Source organism: Calidris pugnax, unplaced genomic scaffold, assembly GCF_001431845.1.
Source record: "Calidris pugnax isolate Ruff unplaced genomic scaffold, ASM143184v1 scaffold11, whole genome shotgun sequence".
NCBI lineage: Eukaryota > Metazoa > Chordata > Aves > Charadriiformes > Scolopacidae > Calidris > Calidris pugnax.
Window position 1 is genome coordinate 12,373,045 of NW_015090803.1, and position 13,155 is coordinate 12,386,199.

A 13,155-nucleotide genomic window follows, 5' to 3' on the forward strand; every position below is an offset into this window, starting at 1 on the left:
TTTTTTTTTTTTTTTTTTGCTGCTGTTGGTGAGCTAGTTTAAAATAGAAACCAAATGATGCAATAAAGAAAGTGAATTAGCATGTTGTTAGAAATGAGCATCCTGAGGAGTTACAGAAACAGGTCAACATAGGGTTGGAATAACTGGATGAGAGCATCAGTCTTCTTGCTTCCCCAGCAGGGGCTGGCTGTAAAAGATGCACCTTCTCTCTGCAGTTCTTCATGAGAAATGGGCCCATCTAATAGACAGTTTTTTTGGGCTGTGTTGGACACCTTTCTCGTTTCTGAATGAATTACCTTTGGGAGCTGCCTGACTTTACTGATAAAAGGAGCCTAAGCAACAAAGTTAGGATTAACTTCTAAGATTGCTGAAGAGAAGTGAGAACTACACCATCTCAGGACAGTACACAGCGATGAGTGCAAGCTTTATAAAACTTGTAACAAGGGCTGGCGTGTTTCCAGCCCAAGGCCTTGGCATCTACTTTTCCCTGATGATAAATCCCAGTGAAGGCAATGGATTCATTTGTACTTAAAATAATCTTAAAAGAAGATTCTCACTCTCACACAGACAAGCACACGCATGTTTATAGTGGTCTTCAAGAATCTGCAAGAGAAAGTCTTTTTGTTTGAAAAGGACTTGGTATTTCAGGATTTAAAATTTCCTAACGGGCTAGAAATAAGCAGGGTCGTGTATAGTAAAATGTCGAAGATTAGAGGCATCAAGCAAATTCCATAGGGACCTGTATTGGAACCAGTGCTAACTGCAACTAATTTATAGGGATATGTAAATTGAACATTAATCAGATTTTCAGACAATAAAAATGATGAGGGATTGCAAATGCATTGGAGGATAGAAAAGAAAAAGAATGATCTAAGGAGTCTAGTGGCATGTGCAAACAACAGTAGGATAAGATTTAATTTAGATAGATGCAAAGTAATTCAGCTAGGGAATACTAATACTGAGCTGAAGAAATAAATTCATGATTGTAAAGAACAGGACTGTGACAGAGGTCACTGGGTGATAATAGATGACAAATTAAAGGCAAGGACAAAGTGTGATGCTGTTCCAAATAAATAATTTTATATTTGTTTTGTGCTTGTACAGGAGAAAGGTGTAAGAATTTAGAGACAAAGTAGTAATTACGTTTCTCCTTCCCTCCCCACTGTCTCGCTACATCTCCTTGGTAAGAAGGAAACACATGAGAGAAAAGTTAAAATAAATTACAAAGAATTCAATGAAGGATAATAACAATATGGAAAAGTAGATTGCAGGCCATGACCACAAAGAGAAATTGAAGGAACCAATAATGTACAATTCACAGAAAAGATTAAAAAGAGGATGAAAATATTTATAATACAACCAGAATAGAGGTCAAGGAGTTATTCTGTATGGTAAAGGACAGCTGAGAGTAACTTGAGCATTGAAAAGGGAAAATTACTTTTGACAGCAAAGGAAAAAAATAACCTGCCAATGACAGGGCTGATGAGACAGTGGAACGTTTGCTAAAAAACTTCTTAAAGACCCCATCACCTAGACTGCAGGTGGTCATGAGAGGACGTTTAATGAGTTCATTATGTGGAAGATGATTGTGTGTTAGGGCTGAGGGTTGAAATGGGACTCAGTAACCTAGGATACCTGTGCATTCCATTTATCTCTGATTCTGGGTATAAAAAATCAGAATACAGCATATATATTTTTATTCCACAGCTGTAAAGCCCAAAGAAATCTGAATTCATTCTTTGCTATTGTTATGGGTCTCAACACTGCATCCGTCAGCCGGCTGTCTCAGACCTGGGAGGTAAGACACATCTTTGTATCTTTTAAGCTCTGTCAAAACCATTTCTCACAAAGGTTGTACACTGGTGAATCACTTTTTCTTTCTAATTATTGTTTTTTCATGCTGAAATCAAAGATGGAGTGAGTGTCGGTAGAGAAACTTCTCTGTGGTCTGAAACCTTAGATATACAGCTATTCAAGTGACACTAAATGTGTCCTTCCAGAGCTTTTAAATAAGAATAAAACGAGGAGATCTTACCCTCTGGGAAAAAAAAACCAAATAACCAAACCAAAAAAAGTCAGGTAAATTATCCTAGCATTTTCAGTAGATGTCAGAACAGACAATCTTACAAAGGTAGCTCCAAACAAGCAACACCTTATTGTGGCATAATTTAATTTAAAAAAAATACAAAGTAGAAATAAACCCTTTTAAATTCTCCTTTATCAGCCCTTTTGCAGCTGCTCATCTTGTACAAGAAAGTTAGGAAATGGGCCATGAATAAGGAACATAGTGGAGAATAGAGACTATCTGCTAAAGAAGCTACTGGTTGCTAGACAGAACATGGGATGTTTAGATGAGGGTGCTGCTGGGACCTGTGTTTAAATTGTGGAAGTTTTTTTTTTTTCATCCAAGTAAATTATTGAGTGCTGGTATCTGCAAGTTAACTATACCTGCTGATGAACCAAAAACTGAGGAAGGAGTAATCTAGTGTAACAGGGTGAAGCTTCATACCTCCCCTGTGCCCCCAACGCCATAAGTGGCTATTACTCAAGAAATGGGAACCTGTCATACGAAGTGACAGAGAATGGCTGTGATCTCCTGCCTTGGAGATACCCTTGAGCATCAACAGCTGAAACCAAATGGCCATCAGGGACAAAGCTATCTGTCTAACACTCTCCAGAGCCAAGTCTTCCCCCTTAAATGAAGTCATGCATATGGAAAGATCTCTACCTGTGTCAGTGGCTTTGGCACAGAGAGAAACAAAGGCAGTAACTGCTTCTGTGGGGATGGGTTCGTAAGACTTGGATAGGCAAGGTGGAGCTATCTTTAAATAATAATAAACCAAAAATTTTCGAGAAAAATTACATACCTGAGGACAATGATATAGAAACTCTTTGTCTCTCCTACTTTTAAAATGCCTTGCCTAGGAGACAACATTTGCCCTTGCCTGCTCTTATGGGCTGCCTTCATCCCATTTCTCTGGGCTTTGGTAGGAGAGTGGAAGGGACTAAGTATTGTATCAAAGGCACCTGGTGCCAATGATGTAGATCTGCCCCCCAGAAGCACACAGCTGTGTGATGGGACCTCTGGAGATCGCGTGCTGCTGGTGGACTACTCTCAGGAAGAGCAGAATATAACACTTGTCAGAACAAGGAGTGCATCTGCACGTGTGTCATTGAAAATATGTCACGTTTCTGGGTGTAAAATATTTATGAAGTCACATGCTTTTTTTATTTGTAAAACTTTACTGCACTGGAAATTTCAAAAGCAGAAGGTTATTTGCATTAGTAATGTGACTTCTAGAAAGTAGAGCAATGTTTATAAATTAATTATAATTACTTACACATGTAAATGAAGCCACCTAAATTTCAGGAACCATTTAGACACTAAATTATATTGGCTCTGCTCTTGAATTCTTAAATAGCTAGTATGCTCCCAAGCATACTCTTCTACTTTTTTTCTACAGTATGCAGTGTTTTAATGAGCCTAACTTTCCCTGATTGAAGATACTAAAAATTTGCAATTGCAATTCCATGTTCAGTTATTTAAGCATTTTAACCATACAGAACATCCACTTAATCTTAATTGTTCTAAATCTCTTGTCTTTTGGTAGTGTCATTGTGGCTGTTGGGGTCTAAGGACAAAGGCAGAACAGGAATAGCGCTAAGAAAAGGTGTCTTTTTCTGGACTAAATACTATAGTTGGAAAAAGTAGACAGGCTTTAAGGTCCATACACTGCTCTTCAAGTCTGAAATACTGTCCTGGTCCAGCAGCAAAATTCAAACTGAAGAACAATTGCTTTGTGTATAATGAGGTGAAACCATTAAATTATGTTAGAGATAAAAGGAAGGGGATGTTTGTGGAGCAGAGCAGGCGTTAGCATATGGGGCAAGAAGGTAGTTGGTGCCTGAGCTCCCCTGGAAGGTGTTTCCTCTACCTCCCAGTGGGATTAAGGTGGGATACCAGAGATGGAATAATCACTTTTTAAGGAAAGTTCTCTTCCTCTGGCACTGGCATGTGCCAGTAGTAACCCTGGTCAGCTCTGGGGTGATGTTGTGCCTGTTAATGTCTAGAACCCATATTTTAGGGGAAGATTGATTGCATCAAATGCTGCAACCTGGATGTGATCACACTATCCGAATTCTCAGCCTGTGTTACTGCTTCTAGCTTGATACAGAAGGTAAATGCAGCAGACGTGGAAGCCAGGGAAGAAAATAAAAAGAGTTGCTAACAAGCGGTTTCCATAAAAGAGAGAGTCAGGTCCCTGAGGCGAGGCTGCAGGGTCTGGTACCTGACTGGCATCGCACCAAACGTGGTCTGTAATTAGGGCTCTTGGAGCTGAGGAGCGGAGGTTAACTCTCTGAGAAAGTGGCTTATTGGTACTTCCAACAGGCACTTCACACGTGGCAGTCTCATGGAAAAAAAAACGCCTCTGCATTTTTCTGCTTATGTTTTGTTTGTGGGTTGTTTGTTTGATTTTTAAATCAACTTTACTTTTTTTTTTCTCTCTGGTTTCCCCACTTCAGAAAATTCCTGGGAAGTTCAAGAAACTTTTCACTGAACTTGAAAGTTTGACGGTAAGTGGGGTGTTGACAGCGGAATGGCATTCGATGCTTGTCTTTACCTGCCTTCCTTCTTCCCTATTTATTTGGAGGCTGCCTGTCCTTGTCTGGAGCTGGGACTTGTCACGTCAGATCCGTGATTTGCCGAAGGCCACACAGCCCTCCAGAGCTCAGGGGTGGCCTCCACACACGAACAGGAAAAAGGCTCTATTCCTGACAGCTGGAGGAAGAGCAGAGAGAGGCAGACGTAGTATCAGTTCCCCAGCATCAATTGGGAAGCTGTTCTTTTGCTCTGGGGGTTAATCAGCCTTTATCCACAGCAACGTGCTGCAGGTCAGGAGAAAAGGAGGGCAGCTGAAGTTTAAAAAAAAAAAAATAAAAAAAAAAAAATAAAAATCCGCGGCTAAGAGTCTTTGTCACCATTATCAAAGCTGAATAAACAAGCGTTTCCTCTGGCTGTCGTGGAAGTGGGTGCGTGGTGAGATCACTGCCTGGCGGGGGGAACAGGAGCTCCAGCGTTAAGCAGTTGTCACGCTTCTGTACTTAGAGTCCTTTATAAATTCATGTGTTTTCAAGACCGTTTCTGGCGTACAGAAACGTTGGTTTATAAGGGAAGTTGAGATGACTTTTTGAATTACTTACGTAATGCCACTGAAACATACTCTCTTATTTTCTTTGAAAATTTCCAATAAGCTCTATTGATCTGAGAGCAGGTTTTGTTGGTATTTTTTTTGTTCTTTGGTGGTTCGGTAGTGTTTGTTTTTTTAAGAAGAAATTTATCAGCGATACATTCTGGGATACATTTTGTGCTAGGTAGTAAGCTGAAGAGATTTTGCTAATGGAAATTTGTGGAGAAATTAAAGAGCAGTCCCAGTGAATCTGCTCTGCAGCTTACTCCCATTTTAGCACTGCTTCATCTGAGGAGCATAATTGCTTTTGTTCCTTTCACTGTTTATGTTTCCTGTTCAGTTTAGTAAGTCACCTGCCTTAGAAAACCTTTATCTACCTCATTTCCGAAGAAACCTTTTATATCTAAATCATGTTCAGATTGTAAGCCCGTAATGGATTTAGAATTGCTGTTTTTATAGCCTATTGATTTTTCTCTCTATTACCCAAATGGCTTTGCAGGACCCTTCTCTGAATCACAAAGCTTACAGAGATGCGTTCAAGAAAATGAAATCTCCAAAAATCCCTTTCATGCCCTTACTTCTGAAAGGTAATGTTAAAGTTTGGCTACTCCTCTTCATTGTGCAAGTGCATGTATGGAGATTTGTAATGGTTGATTAAAAAAATATAAGGTGATTTTTTTCCTTCAGGTGGCTGTATGGTAAGTATGTGGCAGATGCCTCAGCATCTACAAGGTAGTACTTGGCCTAGATAAATAAACTGCTGCTTTATAAGGTAGGGGGAAGATGGCAATTTTCACACAGGATTTTGAACTTCAGTGCCTTCCCTGCCAGGAGCAGGTAGATCAGTGTGTGCCATTGCTTTGGCCACATCCTCTGGATGGCACGGGTGGCCCTGGCCACGCTCTATTTGGAGGTGGTGGCCCTGCCTCCCCACAGTGAACTAGTGTCATCCTGAAGGCAGAACCTGCCCCATCTGTCTGTCCTGAGAGGAGGGGATTGTCAAGTCTCTTACAGATCTGAAAAAGAGAGATAAAATCTCACTTGAAAAAAAAAAAAATTTAAAAAACCATTAAAATAAAATGCAACGACTTGCTTAACACAGTGAGCTGGGCAGCTAATTAGGTGACAGGTATTTAAAATATTCCGTTGTCTTGGAGTCATCAATTATTAATTGCCTTGTCTTTGAACATGGCAAGTTCATTTGATTATTCCTGTATTCCGAAAGTGTTCTCTTTAGGCTGTTTATTCCAACCTGCTGCTGCTGCTGCGAGTTTAAAATGTTTGAAGACAGTTCTCCAGATCAGAGGGTGACAGTTTGGGAGCCATCAGGCACTTCCCCTCTTTGCACACATCAAAGCAGTTTGCATTAATTCAGATGGATACAATTATCAAGGCTTCAAAATCAATATTTTTTAAGTGGTCTCGAGTTTTGTCTTGCCTGCAAACAAAGGCAGCAAACATAAAAGAGTAACTTGTAGCAGTGATGTTTGTGTACCACTGCAATGTGGTGTATAAGAACATGCACCCAAGCAGCATTCGTGTCTGTAAAACTTATTGGATGTAGCAAGGAGACTTTGCAAAGTAATACAGTAATCTTCTTCAGTACAGTGATCTGTAAGGAGATCTTGCCGAGGTTGGTAATTCCCAAAGTACTGCACACTACATAGGACTTTAATACAAACAGGCTTAACATGGAATAACGGTATTTCCAAGACCAATAAAATAAGCATTGATAGCATAGAAGTCATTAGTAACTCAACAAATTACAGTATTTCAGCACAAGAGGAACAAAAGTAGTTTCAAGAAAAAAAATGAAAATCATTAATAAACTTTTTCTCACTATGAAAAATAATTTTAGAGTGTCCTTTTAAAGATAATTAAATTTAAATGCAGGGCTCTCTTACAGCACACAGACACAGCTTCTGGAAATCAGGCAGGATTTTCAAATATGTAATAAAATACTGTGATGTACCCTTACAGCATAGCTCAGATGCAATTTTCTGCTCCACTGAATTTATCTAGACTCTCAGTTGTTGGCTGCAAAGCAAATTTCTGTTCCTTCCACCTCAGAGACATACACACTGCTGTCACTGACTTAAAAAGCTGCGTGGAAATTTCTGCTTCCAGTATAAGTTTGTCATTAGAAGTGATGGATGGTTTTTAACTGTATCTACACAGAGACAAGTAATGTCTATGTCCTGAAGCCATGTCCCTTCCCTGTCCCTTTCCCTGGGCGCCCCAAAGCAGCCCAGCAGTGGGGGTGTAGAGGGCCCTGCTCCCTCCTTTCCCCCTGATTTTTAGGATGCTTCCCAGGGGCAGAGGGGAGTTGGAGGCATCCCCAGCGTATGCTGGGCTTGCCCCACTTCCCCAGGTGTGCCAACTGGACCCAGTGTGGCCAGGCTGGCATCCTGCCTGCCCGAGGCAGACCCCAGCCCAGCTGCCCTGGGGGTGCAGGAGCTCCCCATCACCCCACATGTGGGGCCCTGGGTTCCCAGGGCCACGTGAAGCCATTAACATTTCCATTGTAAGCAATCACAGAATGCCCCTCGGTCACAGAGCAAGTTTTTGAAACAAAAGGAAATAAATCAGGTTGGCTTTTTGGGGGGAGGCTGAAGGAGGGCTGGGTGTGACAAAGCAGCTCCCAGTGTCAGCAGTGTCCTGAAACTAAGAGGACTGAGTGGGCATCAGAGGAGTCCTAGAGATGAAGAGAGGAGAAATGCCGAGATGCAGAGTTACCCTGGTGGGTTGGTACACAGCTGTGCCTTTTAAGAAGTAATGGCGTCGGAGTGCTGCCTCACTCATTACAGTGGCATCTCCTCCTGGTACTCCTGGGTACCCACACGTCCAGGAAAGAGCTGATAGGGGACATGGTGGTGGTGCTCCTGATGGTATTTCCAGTGACCCAGAGGGTGCACTGTTGGAGGCAGAGCTTCAGTCTCCACGAGGAAATCCGTGGAAGTCCGTGTCCTTTGTACTTCATGAGCAAGATAGGACTTGCTTTGTGTCCTAATATGCATTAGAAAAATGGAGAAAATGACCTCAAGTTACTGTTGTAATTGTAATCTTAATTTAGCAACATTTGTTTCACCTGATAGTCCCCTCTCTCCAGTTCATTACACCATGTTCAGTTCCCTTCCTGGAGCCAAATATAGACCTTTTCCTTTTCCTCTCACTGACCTTTTTGTTGCCTTTGCAAATTCTCTCCAACACCACTGTAAGTGGTTTTCCCTGGCCACAATGCTAATTTCAAGGCTTTGAACTTCAGTTTGGTGGCTCGTGTTTAGCATGCTGGCCACTGCTGTAGCCTCCATCCCTGAGGAGGGACTTCAGCGTCATCGTGTCCCACAGAGAGAGACAAAGGGGTGTCAGAGCCGAGTCGAGGCCTGGTGGCTTTGGCCCCATGGAGCCCTGGGCTCAGGGACCAGCCAGCCCCAGCCTGGGCACAGCCACGGGCAGCATGGCCGGGTGGGTGCCACAGGGTGCAGAGAGCGATCATCCCATGTGGGGCCACCCCTCTGGATGCCTCCCCCTGCTCCTGGCCACCCTCTGTGTGGCCAGGATACACACCCCAGAAGTAACACAAACCAGGTTTAATAAGAAATCCATCCTCCCCCTTGAAAATCCTCTTGTTATGATGCCTACATACTGTTGTTATCTAATAATCTCTGCCTGTCATCATTATACCAGGCTTTTGTTCTGCTGTTATAAGGCATTGTGTCAGTCCTTAATGGGATGCTTTCCTCTTTTTTCTTTTTGTTCCTGTTTAGTCATTTTATTTCTTTGTATTAAGCAACAAAGCCCATGAAAAGTAATTCTTTTTTCTTTATTTTTTTTTCAGATGTAACATTCATTCATGAAGGAAATAAAACTTTTCTGGATAACCTTGTTAATTTTGAAAAGCTGGTAAGCTAATTTTATCTTTCCTGTTTTTCAGAGATTCACATTCTCTTCTTTCCTTTCCCCTCCTTATCTTGTAACACTAAAAGATTTTCTTCTGACTGAATCAGGAAGAAGTAAACAGGGGTAAAAAAGAGCAAACAGGATGAAACAGCCAACAGTTTATCTCTCCTGCCCCTTTTCTCTGTTCCCCTCTCTTCTCACTCCTTCCTTCCCCAACTTCTGTGTTGGGGCTAAATGGCTAAACAGTGATGGCCAGTGGACACAGTCCACTCAGTTTTCTGTCCTTTGCACCACCTCGTGGACTATTTACCCTCAGTGAAGTTCTCCTGCTTCAGCTTTCTCTGAATTTTGTTTCCTGTTTTTTCTCGAGGCATTAAATAAAAGGGTTCTCTAGTTTATCACTTGCCAGTGGTATGCTAATTCGAGGGGTCTTAAATGAAAGTAAAATTTTCGATGTAGGTTAGATGATGTAGAAAATAATGCCTGAAATATGAAATAAGCTGACTATAAATACCACTATACTATGTAGAAGGGCACTTACTGACATTGTATCTTCGGTCACATCTACTCCAGCCATATATGACACCTACTCTGGCATGATATTACTGATAGAGGTTTGATTTCTCTGATTTGCGTATTTCATTTCTTTGTTGATAACATTTTCGTAGCACTGAAAGCCACAGTTTGTATATCTGAACAGTGGTGGAGAGGAGAAACTTTGATTGTTTTTGGTTTGCCTGGAGTATTTGATCAAGAAAACCCAAACGTCCTTCCCAGTTGCTGTAGGTGTGCGATGGGACCTCAGAGCAGATGGCTGCGCCTCGTGAATTGTTCCCAACTTTTTTCTCCTCCACTTTCTTCTGTTTACACTTGTTTGAGGATTAACATGCAACCGTGGAGTTATTAATGAACCAGATGTTGAACTTATTTTCATACCCTATCGTAATGCACGTTGTCTTTCAACTTGCAAGCAGCTGTAGGCTTTGACTTTTGAACCTCAGCTCCTCTTTTTGTGTTTTCTGTTTGATTTCTGTACCTTTTCTTGTTGCAGAGTTTACGGGAACACTGATTTGCATTTAATGAAAGGTTTTCTTGTCCCAAGTCCATTAACTGTTTGACCTTTAGGTGTTTGCATAAAACTCATTAGCATGTTCTTCTTCATTGCCTCTTGGAAGTACATCCAATTAACATGTAAATTAAACTAGCCCTTGATGCACAATGATTGTCACTAAAATCCCCCTACTGGCCCATATATTTATTTAGCGAATATGTAGGATCTGATTCTTGTTCCAGTCTTACCCAGACCTTGTTAGTTTGTTTGTTTGTTTGTTGTTTAATCATGTATATGTTTAATGTATGCTGGGCTCACTGGGTAAGATTTTCCATCCTTTCTGTCACTATTGTGTCTCCAGAGGCAGTGGGAGCTTTGCTAATTGACTTCAGTGAGCCAGGATTTCACCTTTTCCATGCAAATGGATAATGGGCATTTTAAATGGCAGGGGGGGAGAGTCTGAGGTGATGGTGGTGGGGTGAGGGTTGTTCAAACTGACACTTCCTCCAAATTAGTAGTCAGATCATGCCCTCAGGAACGTGCAGTCTCATGCAGCCCTGCCTACATATGAATGCAGGCAGTAGTGCAAGCTGAGGAAGTGGGGGCTTAGGAGAGATTTAAATAGAGTGTAGTGGAAACTCAGGCACTACACCTATTCATTTGGATGCTAGGGTGTGTAGTCAGTAGGCATGAACTTACTAACAAGATGCATCACACATGCTCATGCATACATACATCAATTCACGTTTCTTTTCTAATTATAAGGGCTTTGTGCCGAGGAAGAACAGTCTTCCTTGGTGTTCTATACTGTGCTGAGTGCTTTCTGGTCTCTGCTGAGAAAAATTGGGATTGACATTGAGTCCTGCTTGACTTGGATCAAGCCACTGAACCTCACCTGCAAATTTGCTGTTGCAGAAAAAGAAGAAAAGAATTATTCTACCATAGCAGATTACTGCTTTGGGGAAGGAACTCACTGTCACAAATGCAAAGAATTTCTACTTATGAATTTCAAAGCAAAGATGGTTTCTCGTGTCTCCATTTGGATCAGTATTTTGAAATATTTCATTTCTGCATTAAACATCTCACTTGAAGGAGAACTTGTCAGCCTGAACCATTGTTTTTTTCCAACTATATCAGTTGGTTAAATAAAAGAAATTCTCTCTCCCTGCAATCCCTCCTTCTTTTATATTCCTAGACCATCATGGCCTCAACAATCCTACCGTGACTGAACTTGATTTGACATGACGTGATTGCAGCGAAGACAAAGTTAATTCAAAATATAAATAAAGGGATTTGCAAAGAGAAGAAAATGATACAATCTTTTGTCTCTGGAAAGTTGCCTAGTTTTAGCAAAAGTTGAAGGGATTGCAGTGATTTATTTAAGTCCATGTTGGGTAAACTAGTCTAGAATATTGTTAGATCAATTTTTAGTACCATAGCCACTTCCTCAACTAAATCTGAAGGAATAAATGAAAACACGGTCCTATCCTGTTGCATCTCAAGGTATTTCCATGGGATTTACTGAGTTGCTTCACTGAACTGTGGCTTCTTCAGGCATTTTTCTCCAGTCAGCCATCACCCATATCTTAGCAATGATATGTCTTAGCCACACTCCAGCAAACTCTAATGCAGGTCAATGGCCATTACTGTTTTAGATAATGCCTTCTTACCTGGTGTCTTCAGCTGTAAGGACTGTGTACATGCAGCTGAAGGCTCTCAACCCCCAGCCCTCAAGCATCTGCAACTCCCAAGCTTGAGTTTTTTGCTGTCCTCAGTTCAAGGAGTGCTAATGATCCTAGGTAACGGGTAGGCTGAAAGGCCATGAGAAATGTTTGTTACCCATCACACTGACGGTGTGCAAGCACCTGTTTAAACAATCAGGAAAATAGCATTTCCTTCGCAGATGAACTGGCTGATTTTCTGTATTAGAACTGAATCCCAAAGAGCTGAAAGCAGAGAGAAATGCCCAATTTGGCTTCTAAAGACAGGAGATTTGGGATTCTGCTTTAAGAGAGTGTAACACAAAGAGACTCTTCTGTTACCAGAACATCACCTTCAGAAGCCAGTTTTGGGATGGACCCCCACACTGACTGACTACAAAGGAGAAACAGCAAAGAATGACAGTGTGTGTGATAGAGCGGTCTCTCTTCATTCTAAAATCCAAATGCAAAGGGTGTCAGGTGGAAAACATCGCAGCAGCACTGGTGGAAGTTGTAGCTCTCTCAGTACTCACACTATTGATCATGAAATCTGGATCATCTCATTAGAACTTCATTATAATCAGTGCAAGGACATCAGCACAAGAGATTGCATGATTTCGTGGCAAATGAAGCACAGCGGGTAACAAGAAGAATTATTTTGACTCACTGATGAAAGGAATATGAAGTTTCCATTAAACATGCTCTTGTGATAAGCTTTTCTGTGGAAGAGCCTTGTAAGCCACTCCCAGGGTGTTGAGAGATGAGCTGTTCTGCGTCATTCTGGTCTTAAACATGCTCTGCTCAAGACAGTTAATCCTTTCCGCCTCTGATTGCTTTTGTGGGAGATGTGAGAAGAGCATCAGCTGTTTGCATGAGCTATTATATCATTCCTGTTAACTGCAATTTGCTTAAATTAATTACTAGATTTGGTGAAGAGTTGCCACAGAAGCAATCAAATTAAAAAAAAAAAAAAAAAAAAAAAGAAGTGATGCCTTAAGAACATTACGGGCAACATTTAGTGAAAATGAGTAGACTCCACTGCTTTAGAGTGAACAATTCCAATTTTCATAAGTTGAAGACCCAAGCCTGAATGAGAAACCAAACTTAAACCCTTTATTTCCTCTGCTTAATCTAAGCAAAAATCCAATATCCCCAAAGCACCAGCTTTTCTTAAAACAGTGTACCTACCCTATTTGATACGTGTCTGCAGAGATGTCAGGGTGTTTGGTCTGCAACGTTTAGGCTATGGGTGGGCTGTTTTGTGTTGGTTATTGTACTGCAGAAAACTGCCTGGCTGATCCTGGTGCCTGATTGT

General features: G+C 41.3%; 1 protein-coding gene across 1 annotated transcript in view; it reads left to right on the forward strand.

Annotated features, from left to right (window-relative positions):
* RAPGEF5 (Rap guanine nucleotide exchange factor 5) overlaps positions 1–13,155 on the forward strand; it is a 179,989-nt gene that overhangs the window by 159,242 nt on the left and 7,592 nt on the right. The window contains exons 22-25 of the mRNA XM_014937639.1: positions 1,708–1,798; positions 4,525–4,575; positions 5,689–5,776; positions 9,028–9,092. Of these exons, the coding sequence (XP_014793125.1) occupies positions 1,708–1,798; positions 4,525–4,575; positions 5,689–5,776; positions 9,028–9,092 (295 nt within the window). The remainder of the gene's footprint in view (positions 1–1,707; positions 1,799–4,524; positions 4,576–5,688; positions 5,777–9,027; positions 9,093–13,155) is intronic.